Source organism: Cricetulus griseus (genome assembly GCF_003668045.3).
Source record: "Cricetulus griseus strain 17A/GY chromosome 1 unlocalized genomic scaffold, alternate assembly CriGri-PICRH-1.0 chr1_0, whole genome shotgun sequence".
NCBI classification, from domain to species: Eukaryota; Metazoa; Chordata; class Mammalia; order Rodentia; family Cricetidae; genus Cricetulus; species Cricetulus griseus.
Window position 1 is genome coordinate 273,861,057 of NW_023276806.1, and position 25,600 is coordinate 273,886,656.

Here is a 25,600-nt window from a genome sequence, read left to right on the forward strand (position 1 = left end):
TCTGGGCCCAATACATGAGACATCATCTCCAAAAATAATTAGATAAAGTAATAGGAGTAACAATTATATTTTCAGTATGTGTATGTGTGGTTTTGGAGCTTCAACCTAGGGCCTCAATAATGCTAGCAAAGTACTCGCCCACTGAACGGCATCCCTACTCCAATTTCTTTCTTTTTCTAAAAAATGTCCTTATGTAGGAGCTGGGATATGTGCAGGACTACATGAGGGTCCTGGAGACTGAGCTGAGGCTTGGTGGTAACTGCCTTTACCTACTGAGCCATCACAGATGTCCCCCACACGCCTTCTTTGAGGGCCACACTGGCTGGCAGAGACCATGCTAGTATAAGAATTTGGTTCCAAGACCAAACACTCACAGCTGCTGCTCCTTCTGCGAGATCTGTCTCTGCAGACTGTCGGATTTGCTCAGACACTCTTGGGCATATTTCTCATCCTCGTCTTCTGCTTCCATTTGGGCCTTCTCTGCTTGCTGCAATCTGGTGTAATTCAAATCAACTTTGGGTAAAACTGAGGCTAGAACTAGGGTGTAAAAGGGTGAAGAAGACAAATAAAAGAAAAATGGGGAAATAGAAACATTTCTAAATGAAAACAAAGTCTGGGGGGAGAACTCACAAACTCAAACGTGAAAGAGCCACACAATGTCTAGAAATTGTTTTGTGATTTTTTTTCAATGCAAGATATAATATGCCCAGAAAACTATCTTGAAACTTGTTTTATTTCTTGTTCATAATGAATGCAAAGCATACAGATTTTACCATTGGAGGGTAATGATTCAAATCTCAAATATGGCTAGATATGTTATTGCCTTTTCACAAAGCCATGAGTAGCACTTGGGTCTGTAGAAAGTGCAGAACACACCTGTCAGACATGATACTAAGATGTGTGTGCTGGGAACCAAGTGCGCTACAGGGCTAAGAGCAAAGAGCAACTATTATCCTCAGTAACAGAGTCTTCCTAACAGAGCTCTACACAAAGCTGTATATGTATGTGTGTATAGATAGATATTAAGATTCAAAAGATTCAATGCTTGTTGGCATCATTCCCTACAAATAATTTGTTAAAGATTTTTATTGTACGTTTATGAATGTTTGGCTTGCATATATGTCTGTGTGTAACATACATGCCTGGGGCCAGAAGAGGGTGTAAGGTCCCCTGGAACTGGAGTTATAGACAGTTGTGAGGCACACTGCGTAGGTGTTGGGAATTGAACCCAGGTCCTCTGTTAGAACATGTGCTCTTAACTGCTGTCATATCTCACCAGCCCCCTAACTTTTATTCTTCACCTTAAATAGTAAAGATTAGCTTAACATGTTATGTATGGTCACTTTTTTCCTGTTTTTATTTGTTAAGTCACTGTTTCTCTCTAGGCTTAGCTCCACTCCTTGACTCCCTTGACCATCAAGATTTTTGAGGTTTATAAGAAAATATTTCCCAGGATTGGATGGACATTTACTTTTCATAAGAAGTCACAAGAGAATCTTGTGTCTTTTCATTTGTCCCCAAAACACCCTAAGTAAGGCAACATACATAGTGAGTAAAAAGTCTCCAAGGAAAGGAGAGGAAGAAAGTTACCTCTAGGTTTACATTGGAATTAAAGGGTTAAGGCGGTAAGGGTGGACTCAGCTTTCTTCTCTACAGTTACGGGAAGTAAAGTAAGTGAGGTAGGCCTTGCAGTTGTGCTATCACAAAAGAGGACTGGGGGGTGAGGGGGGTGACTACTGGAAAACTGCTGAGGTGCTGAAGCCCAGGGCAATGGCCAACGTGGTTTGGAAACTATTTTGAAAACTTAACTTTAAAAATCAGTAAGGAGCCATCAGGCAGAGTGTGCAAATGGGGCAGGTGTGTGTGTGTGTGTGTGTGTGTGTGTGTGTGTGTGTGTGTGATATTATCTGTGCCAACACAGCCTGAAACCAAAGGTTTCTAGTTTCCATCAAAAGGTAGCTAAAAAGATAAAGCCATTTGAAAATCTTGCCCTCCAAGCAATTGAGGCTCACGTGCACAAGGCAGTGCAGCTGGGAGTCCCAAGCACCTGCTGTGTCTCACAGCAGCCATGAAGGACTCCTACAGCCCTGTACATAAGATAGCATAAATTCTTTTCAATTTAACATTGGGTCAAAGGGTGGGCTCTCTGCTATGAATGAGTTTCAGAAGGAGATGTCTTTGACCAGCTTGTACTGGTCCTGGGGGTCACTGCCAGCACTTTTCACCAATGACACTGCAATTGTCCTAGTCTGAGTTAACAAATCATTGTCACTTCATAATGGAATGGACAGAAATCAAAGACAAGAAACAGTAATAAAGATGTTTAAAATGTAAAAGTGGGGACAAAGAAAACAACAAAAAGAAAGAAGAAAAAAGAAGAAAGAGGATGTCAATAAAAGAATATTTGTGTCAGTAAAGCATCAATAGTTATGTTTTTCCTAAGTAGATTCAAAGAAAGCAATGGGGAGACATGTTGACTCAACATGACAGGGCAATGGATACATTACATTTTTACAGTAAAATGAAAATGCCAGGATAAAAGAACTCCATTGACATAAAATCCTGTCCTGGGTTAGGCTGAGGGTCCTAGCTCAGAAAGCAACTACACTGTCAACTCATGCTGTTTTCAGATAGGAGATGGCCAATGGTGAAGAATGGGACAGTCCCACCAGAGCCTGTCCATTTCTGTTTTCCAGGTCTTTGTGTTTAGTTTTATGTCACAGATATTGTGCCTTTAAAGTATCTCCAAGAGAGCAACTTCAAACGAACCATCACCCTAATAAAGCAACTTGATTCCATGCAGCAACCAAAAGAGGGCAAAATCTGGCTGAGCTTAGATAAGATGCAGGCCCTGGGTGAGGTCTAACACTTCTGTGGCAGGTTGTCAGAGGTGAAGAGAGAAAGGGGAGAGGACTCAGAGGAGCATCTATCGTACCTTTGTTCCAGCTGCCTCATGGCTGTACTGATTTTATTGGTCTTTTCTTCCAGGCGAGCAATGATTTCATTTTTTTCTTTCAAGCTGTCTTCAGAACCCTATTTATAAAAAACACAGCAGCTATGGTGGTTTTTGATTTTGAGACTCAAACATTAGGCCAAGTGTAGTAGTGTATCCCTGGAAATCCTAGCATTCAGGAGGTAGGTAAGATTATGGGTTCAATACTAGCCTCACAACACAGGGGCACAGAGGCCAGCCTTAGCAGCCACTCCTTCTCCAAAATAACCAGATAGGAAGAGTAAGACACAGGATGCACCAGAGAAGAGCTCAGTGAGATGATATATTTACCTGGCTAGTGGAGCTCCACCTCTGGAGCCTACATGGTAGAAGGGGAACCTACTCCCATATATGCTCCAAGGCACACACAGACAATAATCTTAATATTCTTCAAAAATACAATCAAGAAAACAACTTAATCAGATTTCCATGTTATTGAAAAATAACAGACTGGGCATCGTGGCGCACACCTTTAATCCCAGCAGGAGGCAGAGGCAGGCAGATCTCTGGGAGTTCAAGGCCAGCTTAGTCTTTATAACAAGTTCCAGGACAGCCAGGGCTACATAGGCCATGTCTAAGAGAATAAAAATAATAATAAAAGGGCATAAAGATTTACATTTTAAAACATTTAAGTTGAATGAGGTAGAGGCAGACAGATATCTGTGAATTCAAGGGCAGCCAGGGCTACCTAGAGAGCCCTGGTCTCAAAAGAAAATATTTAAGAGAAGCGGACAGTGGTGGCACACTCCTTTAATCCCAGCATTTGGGAGTTAGGTGGATGTCTGTTTGAGGCCAGCCTGGTCTACAGAGTGAGTTCCAAGACAGCCGGGACTACACAGAGAAACCCTGCCTCGGAAAAAGAAATGAAATCCAGGTGGAGGTGGCTGGGTGATCCCCATTTGCCCAGCATGCAGGAAGCCTGGGGCTGGGTTCCTAGGAATGCCATGGATAGAAGGACCACTCTGTACCTGCAGCTTTTGGTACATCTCAATGTTGATTGCTTTGACTTCTTCCAGCTGTTGCCGAAGGCCTATGAGAGTGTCTTGTTTCTCGTGAATATCTTTCTCCAGCAACTTCATAGCAAGCTCAATCTCATGCTTCATGCCAACTTGTACTGACAGCTCATTCTCCACATCCTGCAATTTCACAATGTTTTCATGAACAGGGTATTTCAGGTTATCAAAATCAGATTCGTAACAGTCAACAAGACGGGAGACAACATCCCACTCACCTGCTCCTATTAAGCCTGTCATTGAACAACCAACCTGCCTGCTGGGGTGGTTCATGGGTAGTCCCAGCACTGAAGAGGATGAGACAGGAGGATTGCTTTGAGTTCAAACCTAGCCTGGGCTGCACAGTGATAATCTATTTCAAAAAAAAAAAAAAAAAAGGCATGGTCTACACAGAGTTCCAGGCAAGCCAGAGCTACATTAGTGAAATCTTGTCTGTCCTAGTTTTCTTTCTGTTGCTGTGATAAAACACTAAACAAAAGCAACTTGGGAGAAGAAAGGGTTGATTTGGCTTACAGGTCCATCACAAGCAAAGACAGGAACATACAGGCAGAGACCATAGAGCCATGGTTCTCAATCTGTGGATCCTGACCCCCAATGGACCATTGGAAAACATATTTACACTATGGTTCATAACAGTAACAAAGTACCGTTATTAATTAGCAACAAAAATAACTTTTTGGTGTGTGTGTGTGGGGGGGTCACCACAACATGAGGAATTGTATTGAAGGGTCGAAACTGTTAGCAAGGTTGAGAACCACTGCCATAGAGGAGAGCTGTTTACTGGCTTGCTCCCCATGGCTTGCTTAGACTGCCTTCTTATTTATACAGCCCAGGACCACCCACCTGGAATGGCACTGCCCACATTGGGCTGGACCCTCACACATCAATCATTGATGAAGAAAATGACCCACAGACTTGCTTACATGCCAGTCAGACGAAGGTATTTTCCCAATTGAGGTTCTCTTCCCAGGTGACTCCGGTCTGGGTCAAGTTAACAAGAACTAAGCAGCATACTATCTCAATAAACCCCCAAAAGCCTGATTCAGACGTTCGCTAATGTTAAAGACAGAAAGACTGCACTGAAAGGCGGGCCATATCCTCCTCTTGGCCTGGGCATTATGACTCACTAAGCTATATGTGTGCATTTTTGTGTACACTCTACTATCTGAAAGCTAAAATTTTAAATACGATGTTGCTAATATTTACACATTTCACTATGTCCTCTTAGGTATTGTTTCTGTGATGGTGGGCTGCATTCACACTACAAGCACAGGTTGGAAGGTTTTAAAAAGACCAAGAGATGTGTCTTTCAAGCTTAAAAACAAACAAACAAACAAAAGGTTAAGAACACTGGGCCTGCAACATGGCTCCATGGGCATTCATAGTTTTATGACACAGCTTAGAATCACGTGTGTGTGTGTGGGGGGGTGAGGGGTTGGTCTTGATAATGGATGTAGGAGGTCCCACCCCATTGAGGGTGGTGCAGTTCCCCGGGCTATATAAGGCAAGCTGAACGTGAGCCTGAGTGAGCAAGCAAGCTTCAGGCTCTTGCCTTCTGGTCCTGCTCTGACTTCCCTCAGTGAAGGACTGCGACCAACCCTTTCCTCCCTGTGTGGATTTCAGTGCTTTTCCACAGCAGCAGAATGGACTGGAACAGTGGACAAAGGTGTGACACCAGCCTCATGGCCTGAGTTCAATCCCTATGGTAGAAGAACCACTCGGGAGGAGAGAACCAGCCGGCTCAAGAGTTATCCCTCTGACCTCCACACATGTGCCCTTGACCTGTGTGCACACTCACAAAATAAATACAAAAACAGACCAGGAGTCGGTGTATTAAGGGTGTCAGGTTCTGCTCCATGCCCAAGAAGCTAAGGCTGAAACACAGAATGTCCATGCTTGAGAGTAAGTTATCCCCAGGATTTCGCTAATGTCTGCAAGGTCACCTACCTGTCGCAGCTGTGACTCGTCTCGAAGCTGCCTTCTGGCATCATTATACATTTCGTCTAGACCTTGCCGGGAATGCTTGTATGTTTGGAGCTCAGTTTCCACATCCACTTTGGTAACCTAGGAGGAAGAGGTTGAGGGAGCCATCACACCATGCTCTGCCATCACACACACCTGGCCTACACGACTCAGGACCCCAGCAGGCTCAGCAATCGCTACTCACCTCTAGGTGCTGCCGAGTTCTCATTAGGATCAACTCGTTTTCACTGCGTAACTGATGGTTCTCTTCTTGGAGCTTAATGATATTGTTCTTTGCTATTGCTAACTACAAATTGTGAAACAAACAAAAAGCCATTCTGAGCATCTTTCTGTAGACTTGTTGTTTGGGTTGGGTCTGTGGCTACAAGCCAGAGGAAACAAAACCCTGAAACCAGTAAGATGAGTCTCCCACTTTACAAAGGGCTCCAGCATAAAAATGTGCTGGGGGCTGGAGGGACGGCCCAACGGTCAAGAGTGCTTCCTGCTCTTGCTCTTGCAGGTAGCGGACCCAAGTCCATGTCCCAGCACCCACACGGGAGCTCAAACCACCTGTAACTCCAGTTCCAGGGGATCTGGTGCCCTCTTCTGGCCTACATGGGTACACAAGCATGTGGTACACAGACATACATGTAGGCAAAACAACCATACACATATACTTTTTAAAAACTGTATATTAGGATTAGAGTGCGGTGCTGTACGTTGGGTGGCTCGTGGCGTGGGTAACCTGTGAAGATGGTTCGCTACTCCCTCGACCCAGAAAACCCTACAAAATCATGCAAGTCAAGAGGTTCAAATCTCCGGGTTCACTTTAAGAATACCCGTGAAACTGCCCAGGCCATCAAGGGTATGCATATCTGAAAAGGCACCAAATACCTGAAAGATATCACATTGAAGAAGCAATGTGTGCCATTCCGGCGATACAATGGTGGAGATGGCAGGTGCGCCCCGGCCAAACAGCGGGGCTGGACACGGGGTCTGTGGCCAAAAAAGAGTGCTGAATTTTTGCTGCACATGCTTAAAAATGCAGAGAATAATGCTGAGCTTAAGGGTCTAGACTAGATTCTCTGGTCATCGAACACATCCAGGTGAACAAAGCACCGAAGACGCGTCTAGGAACTTACAGAGTTCACGGTCAGATTAACCCATACCTGAGCTCCCCCTGCCACATCGGATGATCCTCATGGAAAAGGAACATATTGTTCCAAAGCCAGTAGAGGAGGTTGCACAGAAAATAAACATATCCCAGAGGAAACTGAAGAAACAAAAACTTATGGCATGGGAATAAATTCAGCATAAAATAAATGCAGATAAAAGTAAAAAAACAAAAAAACAAAAACTGTATATTAGTTTTGTTTTGTTGGATTCTTTTAGACAGGAACTCACTATATAGACCTGAATTCAGATCCTGTCTGCCTCTGTCTCCTGAGTGCTGGGATACCAGGCACGCCCACCACACCTGATATAGATTATTCTTTTCACTATTTCCTTTTTAGATTTATGTGGATGAGTGTTTTACCTTCATGTATGCATGGGCATCACATGTGTGCCTGGTAACCACAGAGGCCAAAAATGGGTATTGGAGGCTAGGCAGTGATGCTACACAAATTTAATCCCAGCACTCGGGAGGCAGAGGGCTAGCCTGGTCTATAGACTGAGATTCAGGACAGCCAGGGTTACAACAGAGAAAACCTGTCTCAAAAAAAAATTTTTGCCTGGCGTTGGTGGCGCACTCCTTTAATCCCAGCACTCGGGAGGCAGAAGCAGGCAGATCTCTGTGAGTTCGAGGCCAGCCTGGTCTCCAGAGCAAGTGCCAGGATAGGCTCCAAAGCTACACAGAGAAACCCTGTCTGGAAAAACCAAAAAACAAACAAAAAAATTTCAAAGAGAGTTTTTAATTCCATGCCACTAGAGTTACAAATGGTTGTGAGCCACCATATAGGTTATGGGAATTAAAGTGTGGATCTCCTGCAGGAGCTTTTTTTTTTTTTTTTTTTTTTAAGATTTATTTATTTATTATATATACAGTGTTCTGCCTGCATGTGTCCCTGCAGGCCAGAAGAGGGCACCAGATTTCATTACAGATGGTTGTGAGCCACCATGTGGTTGCTGGGAATTGAACTCAGGCCCTCTGGAAGAGCAGTCAGTGAGTGCTCTTAACCTCTAAGCCATCTCTCCAGCCTGCAGCCAGTGCTCTTAACCACTGAGTCATCTTAGCCCCTCACACTATTTCACCTTCACAGTTGAAACACATGCACTCAAATTCAGACTGCCTGCCTCTCCCTCCCGAGTGCTGGGATTAAAGGCGAGCTGTCCGGCTAAAGGTACATTCTTATTTCCAAGTATTTATTTGATTTATCATGATTCCCTGGTTTGGAAAGAAATCGAGACAATTCTAAAAGAAGAACTTTAATTATCATGGAAAATTAGGGACACAGTGCTAATAACAGGTTTTTAGCATACATCAGAAAATAGGGTTAAGAAACTTAAGAGGAAGAAAAAAGTCAAGTGTGGTGGTGCACACCTTTAATCCTAGAGCTTCGGGGCAGAGGCAGATGGGTCTCTGTGAACTCTAGGCCAGCCTTGTCTACATAGTGGGACCCTATCTCAAATAAATCTCAAAAAGCAACTCTGCAGATAGGATTGAAGAGCTGAGTTGTTTTACAGGATTTATTCATTGGTAGTGTATACCTGCATGAGTGTACGGGTGGAGCCTGGAACTGAAGTTAGTCAGCTGTGAGGAGCCGAACCTGGGTCCTTTGCAAGAGCACAAATACTCTTAACTACTGAGCCAATTCCCCAAACCCAGATTTTTTTTTAAAGGATGAACTGGGTTTTCTGCAAAGGGTACCCAACAGCCACATCTGCAGTGTGGGAAGCCATGGCTGGGAGGTCGGACACAGAAGGTAGGGACATGTGACGGGCTATGCAATGCTGCTTGTGACTGGAGGTCATTTCATGACCTTCACACAGGTGCTTCCCACTGTAACAGGAACCACACTTCATGAATTTAGGAATCCGTGTGACTTTCGTCTCTGAGTCTGAATTCTACTTACTGACTATAGCAAATAACATACCCCACAGTCACACAGTTAGGGACTCAAGGTCTATCTGAGTTCTCTAGAACTTACAGCCTTCGATTGCAAATGTCCCACCAAGATGAAAGAGAGAGAGACAGTGTGTGTGTGTGTGTGTGTGTGTGTGTGTGTGTGTGTGTGACAGAGAAAGAGAGAGAGTGTGAGTGTGTGAGAGAGAAAATGTGTGAGAGTGCATGTAAGAGTGTGTGAATGTGAGAGAAAAAGTGTGAGTGTGAGTGCGTGTGTGAGAGTGTGTGTGTGAGAGAGAGTGTGTGTGTGTGAATGTGAGAGAAAAAGTGTGTGTGTGTGTGTGTGTGTGAAAGTTAGAGAGTGTATATGTGCGTGAGAAAGAGTGCTCACGAGAGCGTGCTGGGGGGGGTGGTGGATGCTGACAGCATTCTCACTTAAAACAGAAAAGGACCATAAACAGTAGGGCACTCAAAGACAACCATATCATCCATTGCTGGGGACAGTACCTCTTCGATCAGCTTAGTGTTTGACTTTTCTAGCGAGTCAACTCTTGAATGGAGGCTGCTGACTGTGCTGCTGCAATTGGAAAACAACAACAAAACATTGAGGCTCACACAAGCTCACACAATGTGACTGTCCCATCAACATGTACAGTGACCCAGAATAAATTTCTAGAGGGGCACAATTTCATTAACCTGCCTAACTTGATCTGAGCTAAGACAGCAGTAACAACCACAGCATAAGGATCAACATTTCCATATAAAGTCCTCTTGGTGCTTGTTAGATGCCAGCATTGACTGAGTCCAGCCAGGGCCCTGTGCAGGTGAGGCAAAGGCTCTAACTGTGGAGACAGATACGCCAGCAGCCTTTGGGGCTTTTTGTTTAGGTTTTGGCTTTAGTTTTTTGTTATTGTTGTTGTTTTATTTTTTTAAGACAGGGTCTTGTTTAGCCCAGGCTGGCCTCAAACTGACTTACTAGGGGAACCTTGAACTCATGACCTTCCTACCCCTACTTCCCAAGTGCTGGGGTTATTACAGGTGTGTGACTCTACACCCAGCTCTCTGTGTACTATTAATTTCTGTTGTGCATCTAACCAGTCCCTCGAGTCCTCTCAAAAACACCTAGGAGGCAAACATGCAATGATGCTATGTAGAAAGGCATAAGGATTAAGGTGAAAACAAAGTTGCCCCTAAAATGAGGTTCTTTAATATAGTTAGGTACTCAAATACTTACTTGAGTTGTCTGTTTAGTTCTTCAACGTAATTCTTTTGGTCTAAGATGGCAGCAATTTGAACATTCCTGTGGTGGGAGGAAATGGTAGCTTAAAATGTTTCTAAATCATCTGGAAATGGTTGTGAAAAATCAGTGATAAAATACAGCTTTGCTTTTAAAACAGACTTTCACACAGCAGCAAATCAGGCACTAAAGATTCTGCTGACTGACTTGCTAACATATCATTAATACACTTGAAACAGATCCAGTTAGATAGCAAGTCACCACTAGCACAAAATATAGTTATTAAGGTATCTCTCAACAAGGACAGATTACCCAAGACTCCTACTGTGGACCAAAGTCGACCACCTTATCTAGAGGACTTTCCATGTCTGCCCTGTAGAGCTTTAAAATGAAGTAAAAATACAAGCCAGGGCTCCAGGAAGGAGCAGAAACCACACTGTGAACAGACAGCATAAGTTCATTTGCAAATAGCTATGTAAAAACTACAACCCCTAGCTGAGGATGGGAGGTGGCTCAAGCCTCTAACCCCAGCAATCGGGAGACAAAGGCACGTGGATCTCTGTGAGTTCGAGGCCAGCCTGGTCTACAGAGCGAGTTCCAGGACAGCCAGGGCTGTTATACAGAGAAACCCTGTCTCAAAAAGAAACATAAAACAAAATACAAAAAAACAACAAACCAATAAAAAAACCCTAAAATTGGGAAATGAGGAAAATATACCTTTCTTTGTTTCCTATCTCTTCTTCATTCTTTAAATACATTGAGAAATCAATCACTCCAACCTGAAATTAATAAATAGATTTTTATTTAAAGAGAAGAAACCCTCCTCAGCAGGTCTGGTATGATGGCAGTCTTGTCAGTTTTCACTGGCCTAAGAGACAACTGACTCATCAGGGAAGCGTGCTGTGGGCATGTCTAGGAAGGCCCTTCCAGTGATGTTTACGTCCTGATAGTGCTGACCGAAAGCACTGGTTTTTCCCTTGTTCAAATTTCAAACCTGAGGACTAGAGGGAGACTTACAACTGTGGCAGGTGGAGCCTGGCTGGAGGAAGCCACTGCAAGCATCAGATCCCTCTATGTAGATGGTTAAGCTGTTTCTATCAGGTGTCTGTCTCACACAACATGCAACAGAATTTTGTGAAAAAGTGTTTAACTGTGCTGTGTATAGCTTAGAGTCGCTCGGATCCAGGGAGAACTGAGTGTAATGAGAACACCGATTTGTGTTACCTGTGTCCACTCACCTGGGAGTCTAGGTCTTCTCCCTTCACACACAGATTGGCGTCAATCACATTCAGGCCGACCAGTAGTCCAACAATCACAGCGCCCTCCTCCTCCATCATTAGCGCATGGTACTCATAGAACTCGCTGGGAACATCAGAGCAGAGACAGATAGTCATCACAAACCCAACGCTGAACGGAACACCTCACCTCCCCAACCCTGTAGACATGGAAATAACTTAAGCTCCTCCAAAGTGCATTCAGAATGTTGAACTTGTAAAAAGGCTCAATGTAAGCCAGGCGTTGGTGGCACACACCTTTAATCCCAGCACTTGGGAAGCAGAGGCAGGAGGATATATGTGAGTTCGAGACCAGCCTGGTCTACAGAGCAAGTTCCAGGACAGGCTCCAAAGCCACAAAGAAACCCTGTCTTGAAAAACCAAAAAAAAAAAAAAAAAAAAAAAAAAAAAAAAAAAAAGGCTCAATGTCTCCATAAAAAATTAAAAGAACTGAAGGAGATAGAAGGGAAAGACATCGTGAGGGAAAGACAAAGCAAAAGGAAAAGGGGGTAATACTGGGCATGAAAGCTTATGCCTGGAACCCCCAGTACTCAGGAGGCTGAGACAGGGACTGCTGAGTTCAAGGCCAGCCTGAATCACAAAGAAAGTGCCAGGCCAGCCTGGGCAGAAAGTTAAACCATGGCTTTTTAAAAAAATTCTTTTATTATTTTCTATGTGTGAGTGTTTTGGCTGCATGTATCTATGTGTGTTGCATGCATACAGCGCTCACAGAGGCTGTACGAAGACATCAGAGCCCCTGGAACTGGAATCACAGACAGGGTGAGCTGCCATTGTGGATTTTGGGACCTGAGCCAAGATGTTCTAGAAGAGCAAGCCAGTGCTCTTAACTGCTGAGCCATCCCTCCAGCTTGTGGACCACTGTCTCAGAGAGAGTCAGGAGAGGAAGGGGCAACCCTGAGGCCTGGAATGCTGATTCTCAGGACTTAGTAATTGCTGCTAATATGACTATGACACTTGTAATTAGAACTGAAATTTCAGTCCTCAAATTCATTAAGACCTTTGGAATAGCTGGCTGGGGCAGCGCACACCTTCAATCCCAGCACTTGGTAGGCAGAGGCACTCGGATCTCTATGAGTTAGAAGACAGTCTCCCCTACATAGCAAATTTCAAGCCAGCCAGGGCTACATATAGATACCCTGTCCTAAACAAACAATAAACAGATTTATTTTATGTGTTTGAGCATTTTGCTTGCGTGTGCGTGCGTGCGTGCGTGCGTGTGCGTGTGCGTGTGCGTGTGTGTGTGTACCATGTGTGTGCCCGGTGCCCTCAAAGGCCAGAAGGGAGCATTGGATCCCCCAGAATTTGGATGGTTGTGAGCTGCCACATGTGTACTGGAAACAGAACCCAGGTTCTCTGCAAGAGCAACAAGTGCTGTTAACCACTTAGCCATTTCTCTAGCCCTTTAAGTATTCTTAACAACTAAGGACACGGGAATAAATACAGTCCCCAGGCATGGTGGGCGCACACCTATACTTGAAAAGTGGAGGCAGGAGGATCAAGAACTCAGGGTCATCCTTGGTTACACAGCAAGTTCAAGATCAGTCTGTACTATATGAGACCTTGCTGAGAGAGAGAGACAGAGACACAGAGAGACAGACAGACAGAAAATTGTAAAAAGAGTAGTCTAAACATGAAGTTACCAGTCTTTATAATCAGGAAACAGTGACATCAAGTCACACATGTGTCACTTACAGCTTTAAATGGTGCTCAGAATACTGCTGAGAAATTCCAGAGCTTCAACTATGGCCAGTGTCATTTAACAAATGGAAACACTGAGACATGAAGCTGGAGTCACAAAACTGAACACAGCATGGTATTCCCCAAATACCAGACAGGCAGGCCACAGGAACCATGACAAGAGTCACCCTGGGTGACTGCCCTGCTCTGAAAGCTGTCTTCAACATGTGTTCTTCAATTAAACAGTGTTCATGATACCGCTGAGGCACTCATTTGGACATTAAAGATCAGAAGAAGAAATGTGCAATTCTACCCTAGGACAAACACCACTAGCTTACTCATTTTGCTCTTATTTTATGGTATTTCATAGGTATTTCTTCACTTCTTTTCGGATGACAAGATATAAATGAAACAAACAAACATGGCCTTAAGATACTAACCTCAGGAGCTCCCTCTGGATAATTAAGCATCGAAGGTAATCAGCCATTTTTTTTTGCATGAGGGCTAATCGGAGCCATGCCCTAGCACGACCCAGGGGTGTCCTAGAAAGAAGCAAGGGGTTAGAAAACAGCCTAAGTGCTAAAATCATGGCCACATGCTCTGTATCTGCGGAAGGACACACTGACAAAGAAAAAGGCACTTTATCATGCTTTTGTTTTTATCTTTAGAACTCGATGCTGAATGTGTGGATGTGCCTTACACACCTGTGCTCTTTAGACCCAGAGGGTGCATGTGGAAACCAAAGACTGGCCTTGGGATGTCTTTCCTCTGTGGCTTCTCCACCTTATTTCTTTGGACAGGGTCTCTCACAGAACCTAAATTGCGCCGCCCAGTGGGGGTTTCTGGGTTTTGCCTGTTTGCCTCCTCACCCACGGCACCTAGATTTTACATGGGTTCTGAGGAGACAAACTCAGGTTACCATGCCTGTGCAGTTAAGCCCTTTACCCACTGAGCAATCTCCTTGGTCCTTATGCTAGTTAATTTTATTTTATGTGTATGGGTGTTTTGCATGCATTTATATGCAAACAGTGCCTGCAGAGGCCAGAATAGGGCATTGGATCCTTTGGAACCTGATGGAGATATATAAACAGCTATGAACCACCACCTCGTGGATGCTGAGAAGTCAAACCCCTGTCCTCTCAAAGAGACGAGCCATCTCTCCAGCCCCTTAGGCTAGTTTTCTGAGCAAGCAACTCTACCTCTGGGAAGTCAGCAAAACCTGCTCTTCTGGCAAGGTTTTTTTCTCTTTTGAGATTTTATTTTTATTCATGTACACATGTTTGCCTGAATGTACATTTGTGCACCATGTAGGTACAGTGCCTGCCTGAGGAGACCAGAAGTGGGTGTAGGATCCTGAGACTAGAGATGCAGATGGTTGCGGCTACCATTTGGGTGCTGGGAATCAAACACAGGCTCCTGGTGCTCTTAAACACTAAGCAAGCTCTGCAGCTGCAAGTTATTAAGTACTACTGTATGCTTTGGAAGAAATAAATCTCTAGAATATTACTTCTATAAGAGGTAATATGTCATAGTGGGATGGACCTTCTCGAGCGAGTGTGCTCACACATACACATTCAAACATGTGCACACACAACTAAGTCCTCTTATTCATAAGGATGAAGGGCTGGTGAGATGTCTCAGTGGGTAAAAGAGGCTTGCCAAACAAGCCTGGTGATCTGAGTGCAAGCCTCAGATGCCACAATGTAAGGAGAAGGCCGACTCTGAAAATTGTCCTCTGACCACCATAGCACTCACATGCCCTCGCTCCCACACACGTATCATACATATGTGCTCATGTGCCAGCATGCACACATGCACACGAACACTCATATATACATACACACAAATAACAAAATTTTAAAGTAAAAAAAAAATGGCAGAGCCGGGCGTTAGTGACGCACGCCTTTAATCCCAGCACTCAGGAGGCAGAGGCAGGAGGATCTCTGTGAGTTCGAGACCAGCCTGGTCTACAAGAGCTAGTTCCAGGACAGCCTCCAAAGCCACAGAGAAACCCTGTCTTGAAAAACCAAAAAAAAAAAAAAAAAAAAAAAAGGCAGAGCCAGACATGGTGGAACATGCTTTAATTCAGCATTCCAGAGGCAGAGGCAGGCAGAACTCTATGAGTTCGAGGTCAACCTGGTCTACATAGTGAGACACAAGACAGCCAGAGCTATATATTGAAATTCTGTCTCAAAAAAAAAAAAAAAAAAAAAAACCAGGTGGTGATGGGGCACACCTTTAATTCCAGCATGCCAGGGTAGAGGGTGTTGCACAGAGGCAGGCAGATCTCTGTGTGCTTCAGGCCAGCCTGGTCTACAGAGTGACTGCCAGGATGACCAGGGCTGCACAGAGAAAACCTGTCACAAAACAAAACAAAACAAAAACAAAAACAGCCAGGTGGTGATGGTGCTCACCTTTAATCCCAGAAGCACTCAGGAGGCAGAGGCAGGTGAATCTCTGTGAGTTTGAAGCCAGCCTGGTCTACAGAGTGAGTTCCAGCACAGGTTCCAAAGCTACACAGAGAAACCCTGTCTCGAAAAAACAAAACAAAACAAAAAAACAAAAACAAAAAACCAAAAAAACACCATAACCAAAACAAATCAATTTCTTACCTGTAAAAAGTTTTCAACATTTATGATTTCTGAGCTAGAATACACCAGCTCTCTCTGGCTTCCTTTTCTTTCTTTCTTTCTTTCTTTCTTTCTTTCTTTCTTTCTTTCTTTCTTTCTCTTTCTTTCTTCCTTTCTTTTTGTGAGACAGGGACTCACTATATGGCCCTGGCTGGCCTGGAAATCTCTATATAGACCAGGCTGGCCCTGAGCATACAGAGATCTGCCTGCCTCAGCCTCCTCACTGGTCTTCTCAGTGGCTAATTCTTAATTCTTGATGAAGGGACTTAGGAAAACCTAATGAAGGAAATAGTATGCGCTGAGTTATAGAATGAGCAGGGCTTTGGAAGGAGAAAACAGAAGCAGTGCTCATACTGGGATGAGCAGCTGTACTTACTTAAGGCCGGGCAAATCCCGGACACTGGCTCCGATTTCCTCTGCTTCGGGGTACAGCTTCTCCACCAGTTCCAGAGGGCCCCAAATAGTTTTGTTATAACTCAAAAATGATTTTCTCACTGGAAAACATATAAAGTACAATTTCAACTCATGAAATGGGGGTAGCAACATCTTCAGTGTTTAGTCACACATCTGGGGAGACCATCCAATGGCTCACAGTGTCTGCTCTTCAGGCATGAGGACCTCAGCAAATCCCAGTACCCACACGACAAACTGGGCATGGCTGTGTGTGTGTGTGTGTGTGTGTGTGTGTGTGTGTGTGTGTGTGTGTGTGTGTGTGCCTGTAACCGCAGCGTTGGAGGGCTAGCCTGCCCAAGTGAACTATAACTTTCCAGTTCGGTAGGGCAGAGAGCGACAGAAAGACACTGTCCTGCTCTGGCCTCTGTATATGCACGTATGGCGTGTTGGTGAGCACACACACTTATCATCTTTGCTCTGTGAGAGGCTGAGACAGGAGGATCAGAAGTTCAAGACCTGCCTGGGTAACTTAGTGACATCCTGTCTCGATAGAAAGGAAAGAGGACTAGAGACATACCTCAGCAGTAGACACATGCCTAGCATGTACAAGGTTGGAGGGTTTAATCCCTAGTGCCATCAGAAACCAGTGAATGCACACACACGTATGCACATACACATATACATCTTGGCTTCTTTCAAATCAGTAACATCCAGGTAAGCAACTAATTGATGGCCTGAGTCTTTGTTTTGTAAGTCTACTAAACAAATCGAGGGCAAAGCCAGGTATGGGGTGCACACCTAGATCAGCTGGGAAGCTCTGCAGTATTTTGCGAACATTTATGAGAACCGTGAAGAGCTCTGAAGGTATAGGAGACCGAGTTCAGTGGCAGAATGCTAGCCTAGAATGCATGAGGCCCTGGGTTTGATCTCTGGTACTGAAAAAAAGGACAGGTGCCTTCCTTCTAAACACAACTGCAACCTTTATTTTGACACTGGGTGACATAAAAATGTTTGGGCTGGGATTACAGTTCGGTTGGTAGACTGCTCGCCAGCCATGCAGAAAGCCCTGGATTTGAGCCTAGCACCACATGAAAACCTGGATGCTGTAATCTATGCCTATAATCAGAGAGATGGGATATATAAGCAGCAGGATCAAGAGTTCAAAGCCAGCCAGGTCCATAAAGCAAGTACCAGGACAGCCAGAGCTACATAGAGAGACCCAGCCTCAAAAAACAACAACAAGCAAACAAAAATAGTTCAAGATCATGGGCATAATTGCATATGCTTTTAATCCCAGCACTTTGGAGGCAGAGGCAGGTGGATTTCTGTGAGTTCAAGACCAGCCTGGTCTACAAAGAAAGTTTCAGGGCAGCGAGGGATACATAGAAACCCTGCCTCAAAATTCACTCCCCCAAAAGTTCAAGGTCATCTCAGTCACGGAGCAAGTATGCTGCATGAGAGACCCTGTCTCGGGCTGCTACTGAGGACAAGGGTTTGGGTCTCAACAACTTTCTCAGGTGGCTCTTGAGGATCTGCTGCCCTCTTCTGGTCTCCTTGGGCACTGCATGCAGGCAGTACACAGACGCAATCATTAAAATAAAAGAAAAAACCATCAGACCTTCTGCAGATACAATGTGGCTATCAAAGCCATCCCTGAGCGAGGACAGCCACCAAGAGCAACTTTACTGTGGGGATAAAAATCACCAAGGCTAAATAGCTTTACAATGATGCATGAAGATAAGCCTGTGACTACAACAATAAAGAATAACACTTCCACGATGGGCTTAGGGAGCCCTACTCTCTTGAATACCATCAATAAAGTTCACTGCACTCCCCCAAATAATAACAATACTTCCTAAAAATAATTTAAAATTCAATTATTTTGGCCATGATTATCAAAGTCCAGTTCAGCAATTTAGGGGAGAAGAAAGATTTTTATCACTGCCATTTAAAAGAAAACAAAAACAGCTGGGGGTGGTGGCGCACACCTTTGATCCCAGCACAAGGTAGGCAGAGGCAGGTGGATCTCTGTTGAGTTTGAGGCTAGCCTGGTCTACAAAGTGAGTTTCAGGACAGCCAGGGCTGTTACACAGAGAACCCTGTCTCAAAAAACTAAAACCCAAACCAAAAACCAAAGCCAACACATACAAAGGGAGGCAGGCTGGAGAGATGGCTCCTGGGCAAAGGCACCCCCTGCAAGCTTAACCCCAGAATTTGATCCCCAGGATACACAAAGGATTGAAAGAACTGGACTCTAGTTGTCCTCTGACCCCCACACTCACACCCTGGCACATAACTGGTAATTTCCTAGTGCAATAAAAGTACCGAGGAGATGAACTGATAGATGGCTCAGGGGTTAAGAGACTGTACTGTTCTTTCAGGGGACCTGAGTCAGCACCCACAACCATCTGTAACTCCAGCTCCAAGGGATCTAACGCCTTAGGCCTCCGATGGCCTGTATTCATGAATACATACCCATACACAGACACACATAATTAAAAAAAAGTTTTTTAAATCCTTTTAAGAAATATCTGCACTCAGGAGGCAGAGGCAGGCAGACTTCTGTGAACTTGAGGCCAGCCTGGAATTACAAAGCGAGTTCCAGGACAGCCAGGACTGTTTCACAGAGAAACTCTGTCTCGGGGGCGGGGGTGGGGGTGGAGAGAAGAGTGTCTGTGGTCTGGAGAAATGGCTTAGCAGTTAAGAGCCCTTGCTGCTCCTCTGGGGATTTAGAATTCTCTTTCCAGTGGTCAGGTCAGGAGGCTCCCAACCGTCTCTAACTCCTGCTCCAGGGAGTCATCAGCCTCTCATGGCACTCTTGGGTAACCTTACACACTTGGCATACAGGCACATGCACATACAAAAAGTTGTATCACCATAAATACCGCAGCCAACATTGGCTGGCCTCAAACTTGGTCTGTAGCTCAAAGGCACCTTAAATACCTGATCTTCCTGACTCCACCCTCCATGTGCTAAGAGTATAGGTATGTACTATCCATGCCTGGCTTAATTGTTATTTTAAGTAAAAGGATTGTTATTATGCAGTATATACTTAAAAGTTGAATGTTCAACAGCCAGCTTTGTCATATTGTTTTGTGTGTCTGTGCAGGTGTGTGGAGTCCAGAGGTTAACCCTGGGCGGCATCCTCAAGAGCCATTTACCTTGTGTTTTGAGGCAGGGTCCTGTGTCTGTCTCCCCCTCCCCCCCCAATCCAGGGACCAATTCATCTCCAATTAAGTTAGTTGAGCTCCAGGGATCCTCCTGCCTCCACCTCCCCAGTTCAGGGATTACAAGCTTGCTACCATACCTAGCTCGCTATGTGGTTACTGGGGATCAAACATCCTCAAACTTGACTGACTGAGCCACCTGCCCAGCCTGCTATCTTGTGTTCATCCCACATGTAGTTCTAAGTTGCCTGATTCCTTGATAAAGCTCTCTGCCCTCTGCACAGAGACGGTTCCGCTGTGTCAGCCCTTGGGAAGCTTGGGCCACACTGCAAGTGCCAGGCCAGTCTGGGCTATTTGCCAATTCCCTGTCTCCAAACAAACTACCTCCCCGGCACAGTGGAGCACACCTTTAACCTGAGCACTGAGAAGGCAGAGGCAAGTGGACTTCTGTGAGCTGAAGAGCTGCATCTATACAGTGAGCTCCAGGCTAGAGAAGGCTGCACAGAGACCCTCAAAACCACACATTTTCCCAGTAACAACTTCCAGATGAGCCGCATAGTAGAGGATCATCCTTTTGAAGGTCACTTGTTTCTACTGCAACCTGGTTCACGGGACACTTTCCACATGTCCCCATGCACTGAAGACCTTTCTACCTCAACAATCTACTTTGATTTCTTCAGCAGGGTTCAAACTGTTTCAATTTCAAAAGAATCTGGGGCTGCTGAGATGGCTCAGAGGGTAAAGACACCTGCTTCCTACAAGTTGCTCTCTGACATTTATGTTCAGGTGCACGCACACGTGTGTGTAAATAAGTGTAATAACTTAAAAAATTACACAAGAAAAAATGAAAACCAGTTCAAGGGCGAACATTTAAAAAACTTGTAATCAGGCCAAGCATGGTGGTGCACACCTTTAATCCCAGAGTTTGGGAGGCAGAAGCAGACAGATCTCTGTAAGTTCAAGACCGGCCTGGTCTATATATAGTGAGTTCAAGGCCAGCCAGGGTTATACAGAGGTCTCTCCCTCTCCTACCCACCCTCCACATCTAGCATGTTTGCCACCAATTTTTTTTTTTTTTTTCAAGACATGGTTTCTCGGCGGGCGTTGGTGGAGCACGCCTTTAATCCCAGCACTTGGGAGGCAGAGGCAGGCGGATCTCTGTGAGTTTGAGGACAGACTGGTCTCTAGAGCAAGTGCCAGGATAGGCTCCAAAGCTACAAAGAGAAACCCTGCTTTGAAAAACAAACAAACAAACAAATAAAAAACAAACACAAAAAAACCAACAGGGTTTCTCTGTATTGCTTTGCAAGCTGTCCTGGAACTTGCTCTGTAGACCAGGCTGGCCTCGAACTCACAGAGATCCGCCTGCCTCAGCCTCCCAAGTGCTGCCATTACCACCAATTATTTAAAAATTTTCTTTCTGAAGATTATCCACTAGGGAATCAACACATTCCATGTTTTAAATTATTATTATTGTGTGTGTGGGTGAAGCACAGCCACAGAACGTCACAGGGTTATTTATCTCTCCCCTCCACCGTAACCTGCGTTCCAAACAGCAAACTCAGGTCTTCCAGCTCAGGTAGCAAGCCCTTTACTCACGAAGCCCAGATAGTCAGTATTTTAAAAAGCAAATGACAGTAGCTACAGCTTCACAACCATTTCTCAAGGATATTTAGGGTGCAAAGAGTGAATTGATTTTCGAAGTCTCAGGGTACCTTTAAGGCCGTGTTTCAGACAGTGCTCCATAACCACAAAGAACTGCTGCAAAGGCGGATAATCGGAGTCCAGGGTGCGGCCAAAGCTCAGGGCAGACTCAATGAGCCCCTTGATGCTCAACTTAGCCATGTTTAACAAGTTGGCTCTCTCCACAGCTGTGGGGTCTTTAGTAGCTGAAAAACACAAAAAAAGTCCGACATCATTCCCAAGACAGGACAATGACAAGTTCACAAATCTGTCCCTGCCCTTAGAAACCAACACAGTTTGTTTTTCTGTGGTTGGCAACCAGATATCTCCTCAGGCCAAGGTGCCATGACATGACCTCTTTATTTCTCTCTCATAAGCCACAGCAAAATGCCATGCCCACTGCAGCCAGTGCTTATTATGATTTATCCTCAAGACTCCACACGAAGAATGAAGTTTATTTTCTGGGCTGGTAAGATGGCTCAGAGGAGAGGCACTTGTGTGCAGGCCTGACCACCTACGCTCCATCCATAACCCTCAAGGTAGAGGGAAAGAACAACGCCACCTGAGAGTTGTCGTCTGACTATCACTGACCAGCCGTAGCATATCTTTGTAAGAGCTAGCACTTGTGCGAGCACGCACACACACAGACCATCACCAAAAAGCCCTGGTATAGTTGTGCCTACCTACTACACACACATACTAAAAAACATTGTTTTGTTTGGTTTTTGAGACAGGGTCTCTTAGATCAGGCCTGGCCTTGATCTCTCAGAGATCCCCCGATGTGCTGGGGATTAAAAGTGCACCACCAATACCACCACCCGGCACTTAAAAACATTTTAAAGTAAAACGACTTCCTGTGGAGATAAGATTGGGAGCATAAGCCACACGTTTAAAAGTCTTACAGATGGTGGACTGTGGGTATGGTGTAATGATTTCCGAGAATAAGAGGTTGAAGGGATGGCTCAGCTATTACAAGCATTTGCTGTTCTTCCAAAGGATCAAAATTTGGTTCCCAGCATCCATTAGGATGGTTTACCTATAACTCCAGCACTAGAAGGCCCAGCATCCTATTTTGGCCACACACACAAAGACAGACAGACAGACAGACAGACAGACACACATTAATCTTCATTTCGAAATGTTCAAAATACACTGGCAACAAAATAAAAGGTAAAGTTATCAGATTCCAGAATCTCCCGGAACACACATCACAGGAGAAAAAAAAAAAAACAAAAAAACCCATAACTCTGACAAATGTAAGGTTAAAGAAGAACCAGTTCAATCCCGGTGGTACAGCCTGTGCATTTAACCTCAACAACTGGGAGGTAAGTTCCAGGCCAGCCAGGGTTACACAGTCTCAAAAAACCAAACAAACAAACAAAATACACAACTTCCAAATCAAAAAGAAAGAAACTAAAGACCGAAAAAAGAGACAAAAGAAAAATTCTAATACAGGCTGGAAAGAGGGCTCAGGTTAAAATCATCTACTCCTCTTCCAGAGGACCAAGGTAATTCCCAGCACCTATGGCAATTGCTCAGCTCCAGTTCCAGGGAGATCCAACACTTGGGCCTCTGGAGGCTCCTACACTCAGGTACACACCATTATAAGTAAAATTGTTTTAAAAACATCACTCCAAACACTGCCAAGTGGCAGAAATATTTTTCTGCAAAGATGACAAAACTGAGATGTGAAAAACAAAGCACTTTGTTAACAATTTGTAATCTCCATATAGCTCTGGGCGTGGTGGTACGCTTTTACTCCCAACATTTGGGGGGGGGGGAGAGACAGAGAGAGAGAGAGAGAGAGAGACAGAGACAGAGACAGAGAGAGATTTCTGAGTTCTAGGCCAGTCATGCTATATAGTGAAACCTGTCTTAAAAGTCCATTTTTTCGGTACTGAAAAAACAAAAAAAAACAAAAAAACATCCAGAGTCCCCAGTGCTCTGGTCCTCTATTATGAGTTAGATTTCAGCTCCGTAGGCTGAATCCTGACTCCGAATTCTCGGTCATTTAAAGCTGGCAGGTCTGTCTGCACGCATCATTTCCTCCACTCTCCGCGGCGGTGGTACGATTCCCTCTCCGCACTCCGCACCGCCCGCGGCGAAACGACCTGACGTTTCATAATCGGCAGCATTCTCTTTTTTCCCCCTGCTCGCCACAACCTGTAACCTGCACGGGACAAGCGCGCTCGCGCGCCTAGGAGGGCGGCTGTGCAGCAGCGGCCGCAGGCGGAGCCGGCAGCCGCGCTCCCCGGCTGTCCCTAGAGCCGGCCCCGCTCCCTCGGCGTCCGTCCGCAGCCTGCACCGGAGCCCCGGCGGGGCGCGCTTCCGGGGACCTGGCACCGCACCGCTCCCCTCCCCTCCCCAGCCTTCCGTCCGCCACCCGCGAGCCTGGGAAGCCATCTCTTGCGCCCGGACGCCGCGGTCACCGCCCGTCCACTGCCCCAGCAGCCAGGCAGGCCCCAGGGCGGGGCGCAGGGATGCGGGCGGGCGCGCGTTGCCATGGCGACCCCGGGAGTCCCCCCCTTGACCTCCCGATGATTGCGCGGCCTCGGTGGTGGGTGGCGACCCCGACTGCTGCTGCGCTTACCCATGGCGACGGAGCGTGTGGGACACGGGCTTTCGGGGCGAGTCAGCAGCTCACCGCAGGCGCGCGGCGGCCACCGCGTCTGACCCGGCTCGGTGCGGCCACAGCGCCCCTGGCGGCGGGAGGGCGCCACGGCCGCGCGAAACCGGTCCCCGTAAGTGGATCATCTCCCGGTCTGAGCAACCCTGGCGAGTCAGGGAAAACGTGGCAGGGGACCTGGGCGGGGGGCTCCGGCGGCTGCAGCACGGAGCCAAGGGTGGAGGCAGAAGGGGCCTCAAGCCACCTGCAAATGTTTTGTTCACGCAGGCTGGGATGGATTTAATTGAACGTACCGGGCCGCTTCCTTTTGATTTTTTTTTTTGACAAACCCAGAGTGAACCCACAGGGATTTAGAAAACCTCGCGCAATTAACAGCCGGCAGCTGTATGTAATCCCAGCATTTGGGAGATGGATGTTAGAAGGATCCGTAGTCGAAGATCAGGCTCAGAAACGTAACGGGTTTGAACTCCACTGAAAGCCCGGTGCGGTGGTGCACACTGCTAATGCCAGCACTCACTCAGAAGGTATAGGCAGGAGGGTTGCTGGGAACTCGAGGTTACTCTGAGGTACATATAGCAAGGCTACCTAGAAAGACCCTGTCCCAAATAACAACATGTAATACTTTGTAAGAGGTTGTGGTGGACCTGTAAATACCAACTCTTAGGAGGTGGAAGCAAGATGATATGGAGTGTTTGTTGCTAAAATTCCTTTCCTGGGGGAGGGGTAAACAATGTCTACCCAATCCTCCTAAAATCCCAAGGACAAACGGAGGTACATTTTTACCAAAGTGATTAAAACTATCAATGAGCTATGGGGAGAAGTGTAGGTGAGCCTGAAACAATGGTATGGATGTTGAACTCCCATCCCCTTCCCCCATGGTCATTGGACAACCAGGGATATATAGAGAAACCCTGTCTCGAAATCCAGTTGGGCAGGAACATTGCCTTCCTTCCCTGATACATAGAAATAAAAGGCCCATTTCATCCATTCCCATGGCAATAAGCAGGTATTTTTTGTTCTTGTTTTGTGTTTTTCGAGACAGGCTTTGTCTATGTCATCTTGACTGTACTGAAACTTGCTCTGTAGACTAGGCTGGCCTAGAACTCAGAGATCTGCCTGCCTCTGCCTCCCAAGTGCTGGGACTAAAGGCCCACAACTGCAATGAGCACATTTTACAGAAGCAAGACAGCTGTTAATACTTTACAGCCCACTATCCTATTCTTATCTCACCTGCAGGCCACTTGCTTTCCCAGGCATTCCAGAGCAAAAGGTCGAGGCCCTTAAGGGATACCTGGCTCCAAATTGCATGATGATTCTTACTCAGGTCTGAACACTCTGACTGGAACAGAACAGTTCATTTCTGGGTAGGATACCAGGTTACAGCTGGCTATCAGGGCCTCACACTGGGATTTAAAGGTGTGTACCACCACTGCATGGCCAGGGTCACCTTACTTTAAGTTTACTTAAATAAAGCCAAATTTTCTCTAAAATTTCTCAAAATTTACACTACTGGGTCTAGAGATGTGGCCCAGGGGTAAGTGCTGAAATCCACTGAAATCGCACTGTAACACAAACAAAACCAGGAACTAAAATTGACATTGCAACTAGCTATGTGTAACTTTGACTGTTCTGTCTTGGAACGCTTGGAAGTGAGAATTTCCTCATTTATTTATTTATTTTGTCTGGTGGGTATGTATGTAGTTGACTGTTGGGCTTATTCTGTGTGTATGGTATTACAGGGACTACCTTTCCTCATGGTTGGGCCTATTTACAGTTTGATATTTGTAAAGACCTTCTTCAAGTCTTTTATCTTTTCCTCACTAGCTTAGATTTAGTATCCTATAGTAGTCTGGTGTCAGGT

The 25,600-nt window shown here is 45.5% G+C and overlaps 1 protein-coding gene and 1 pseudogene across 4 annotated transcripts in view; one reads left to right on the top strand and one right to left on the bottom strand.

Annotated features, from left to right (window-relative positions):
- Positions 1–23,807, bottom strand: part of Rufy2 (RUN and FYVE domain containing 2) — a 35,496-nt gene extending 11,689 nt beyond the window's left edge. For 2 of the 4 annotated variants that reach the window (XR_004771574.1, XM_027395021.2), the window contains exons 1-13: positions 23,704–23,807; positions 21,146–21,319; positions 16,247–16,364; positions 13,681–13,782; positions 11,507–11,630; positions 10,986–11,047; positions 10,266–10,331; positions 9,539–9,608; positions 6,173–6,274; positions 5,953–6,069; positions 3,961–4,128; positions 2,936–3,033; positions 375–494 (exon numbers count right to left, since the gene is read on the bottom strand). Coding sequence is in view for 3 of the 4 variants with exons in the window: in XM_027395021.2 (XP_027250822.1) it covers positions 375–494; positions 2,936–3,033; positions 3,961–4,128; positions 5,953–6,069; positions 6,173–6,274; positions 9,539–9,608; positions 10,266–10,331; positions 10,986–11,047; positions 11,507–11,630; positions 13,681–13,782; positions 16,247–16,364; positions 21,146–21,319; positions 23,704–23,707 (1,325 nt within the window). In the remaining variant the exon portion in view is untranslated. Of the gene's footprint in view, positions 1–374; positions 538–1,930; positions 2,272–2,935; positions 3,034–3,960; positions 4,129–5,952; positions 6,070–6,172; positions 6,275–9,538; positions 9,609–10,265; positions 10,332–10,985; positions 11,048–11,506; positions 11,631–13,680; positions 13,783–16,246; positions 16,365–21,145; positions 21,320–23,703 lie in introns of those variants that run through there. The other 2 variants (XM_027395023.2, XM_027395022.2) reach the window with 2 other exon arrangements.
- LOC107979621 lies at positions 6,673–7,285 on the top strand (annotated as a pseudogene).
- Positions 23,808–25,600: the final 1,793 nt, after the last annotated feature.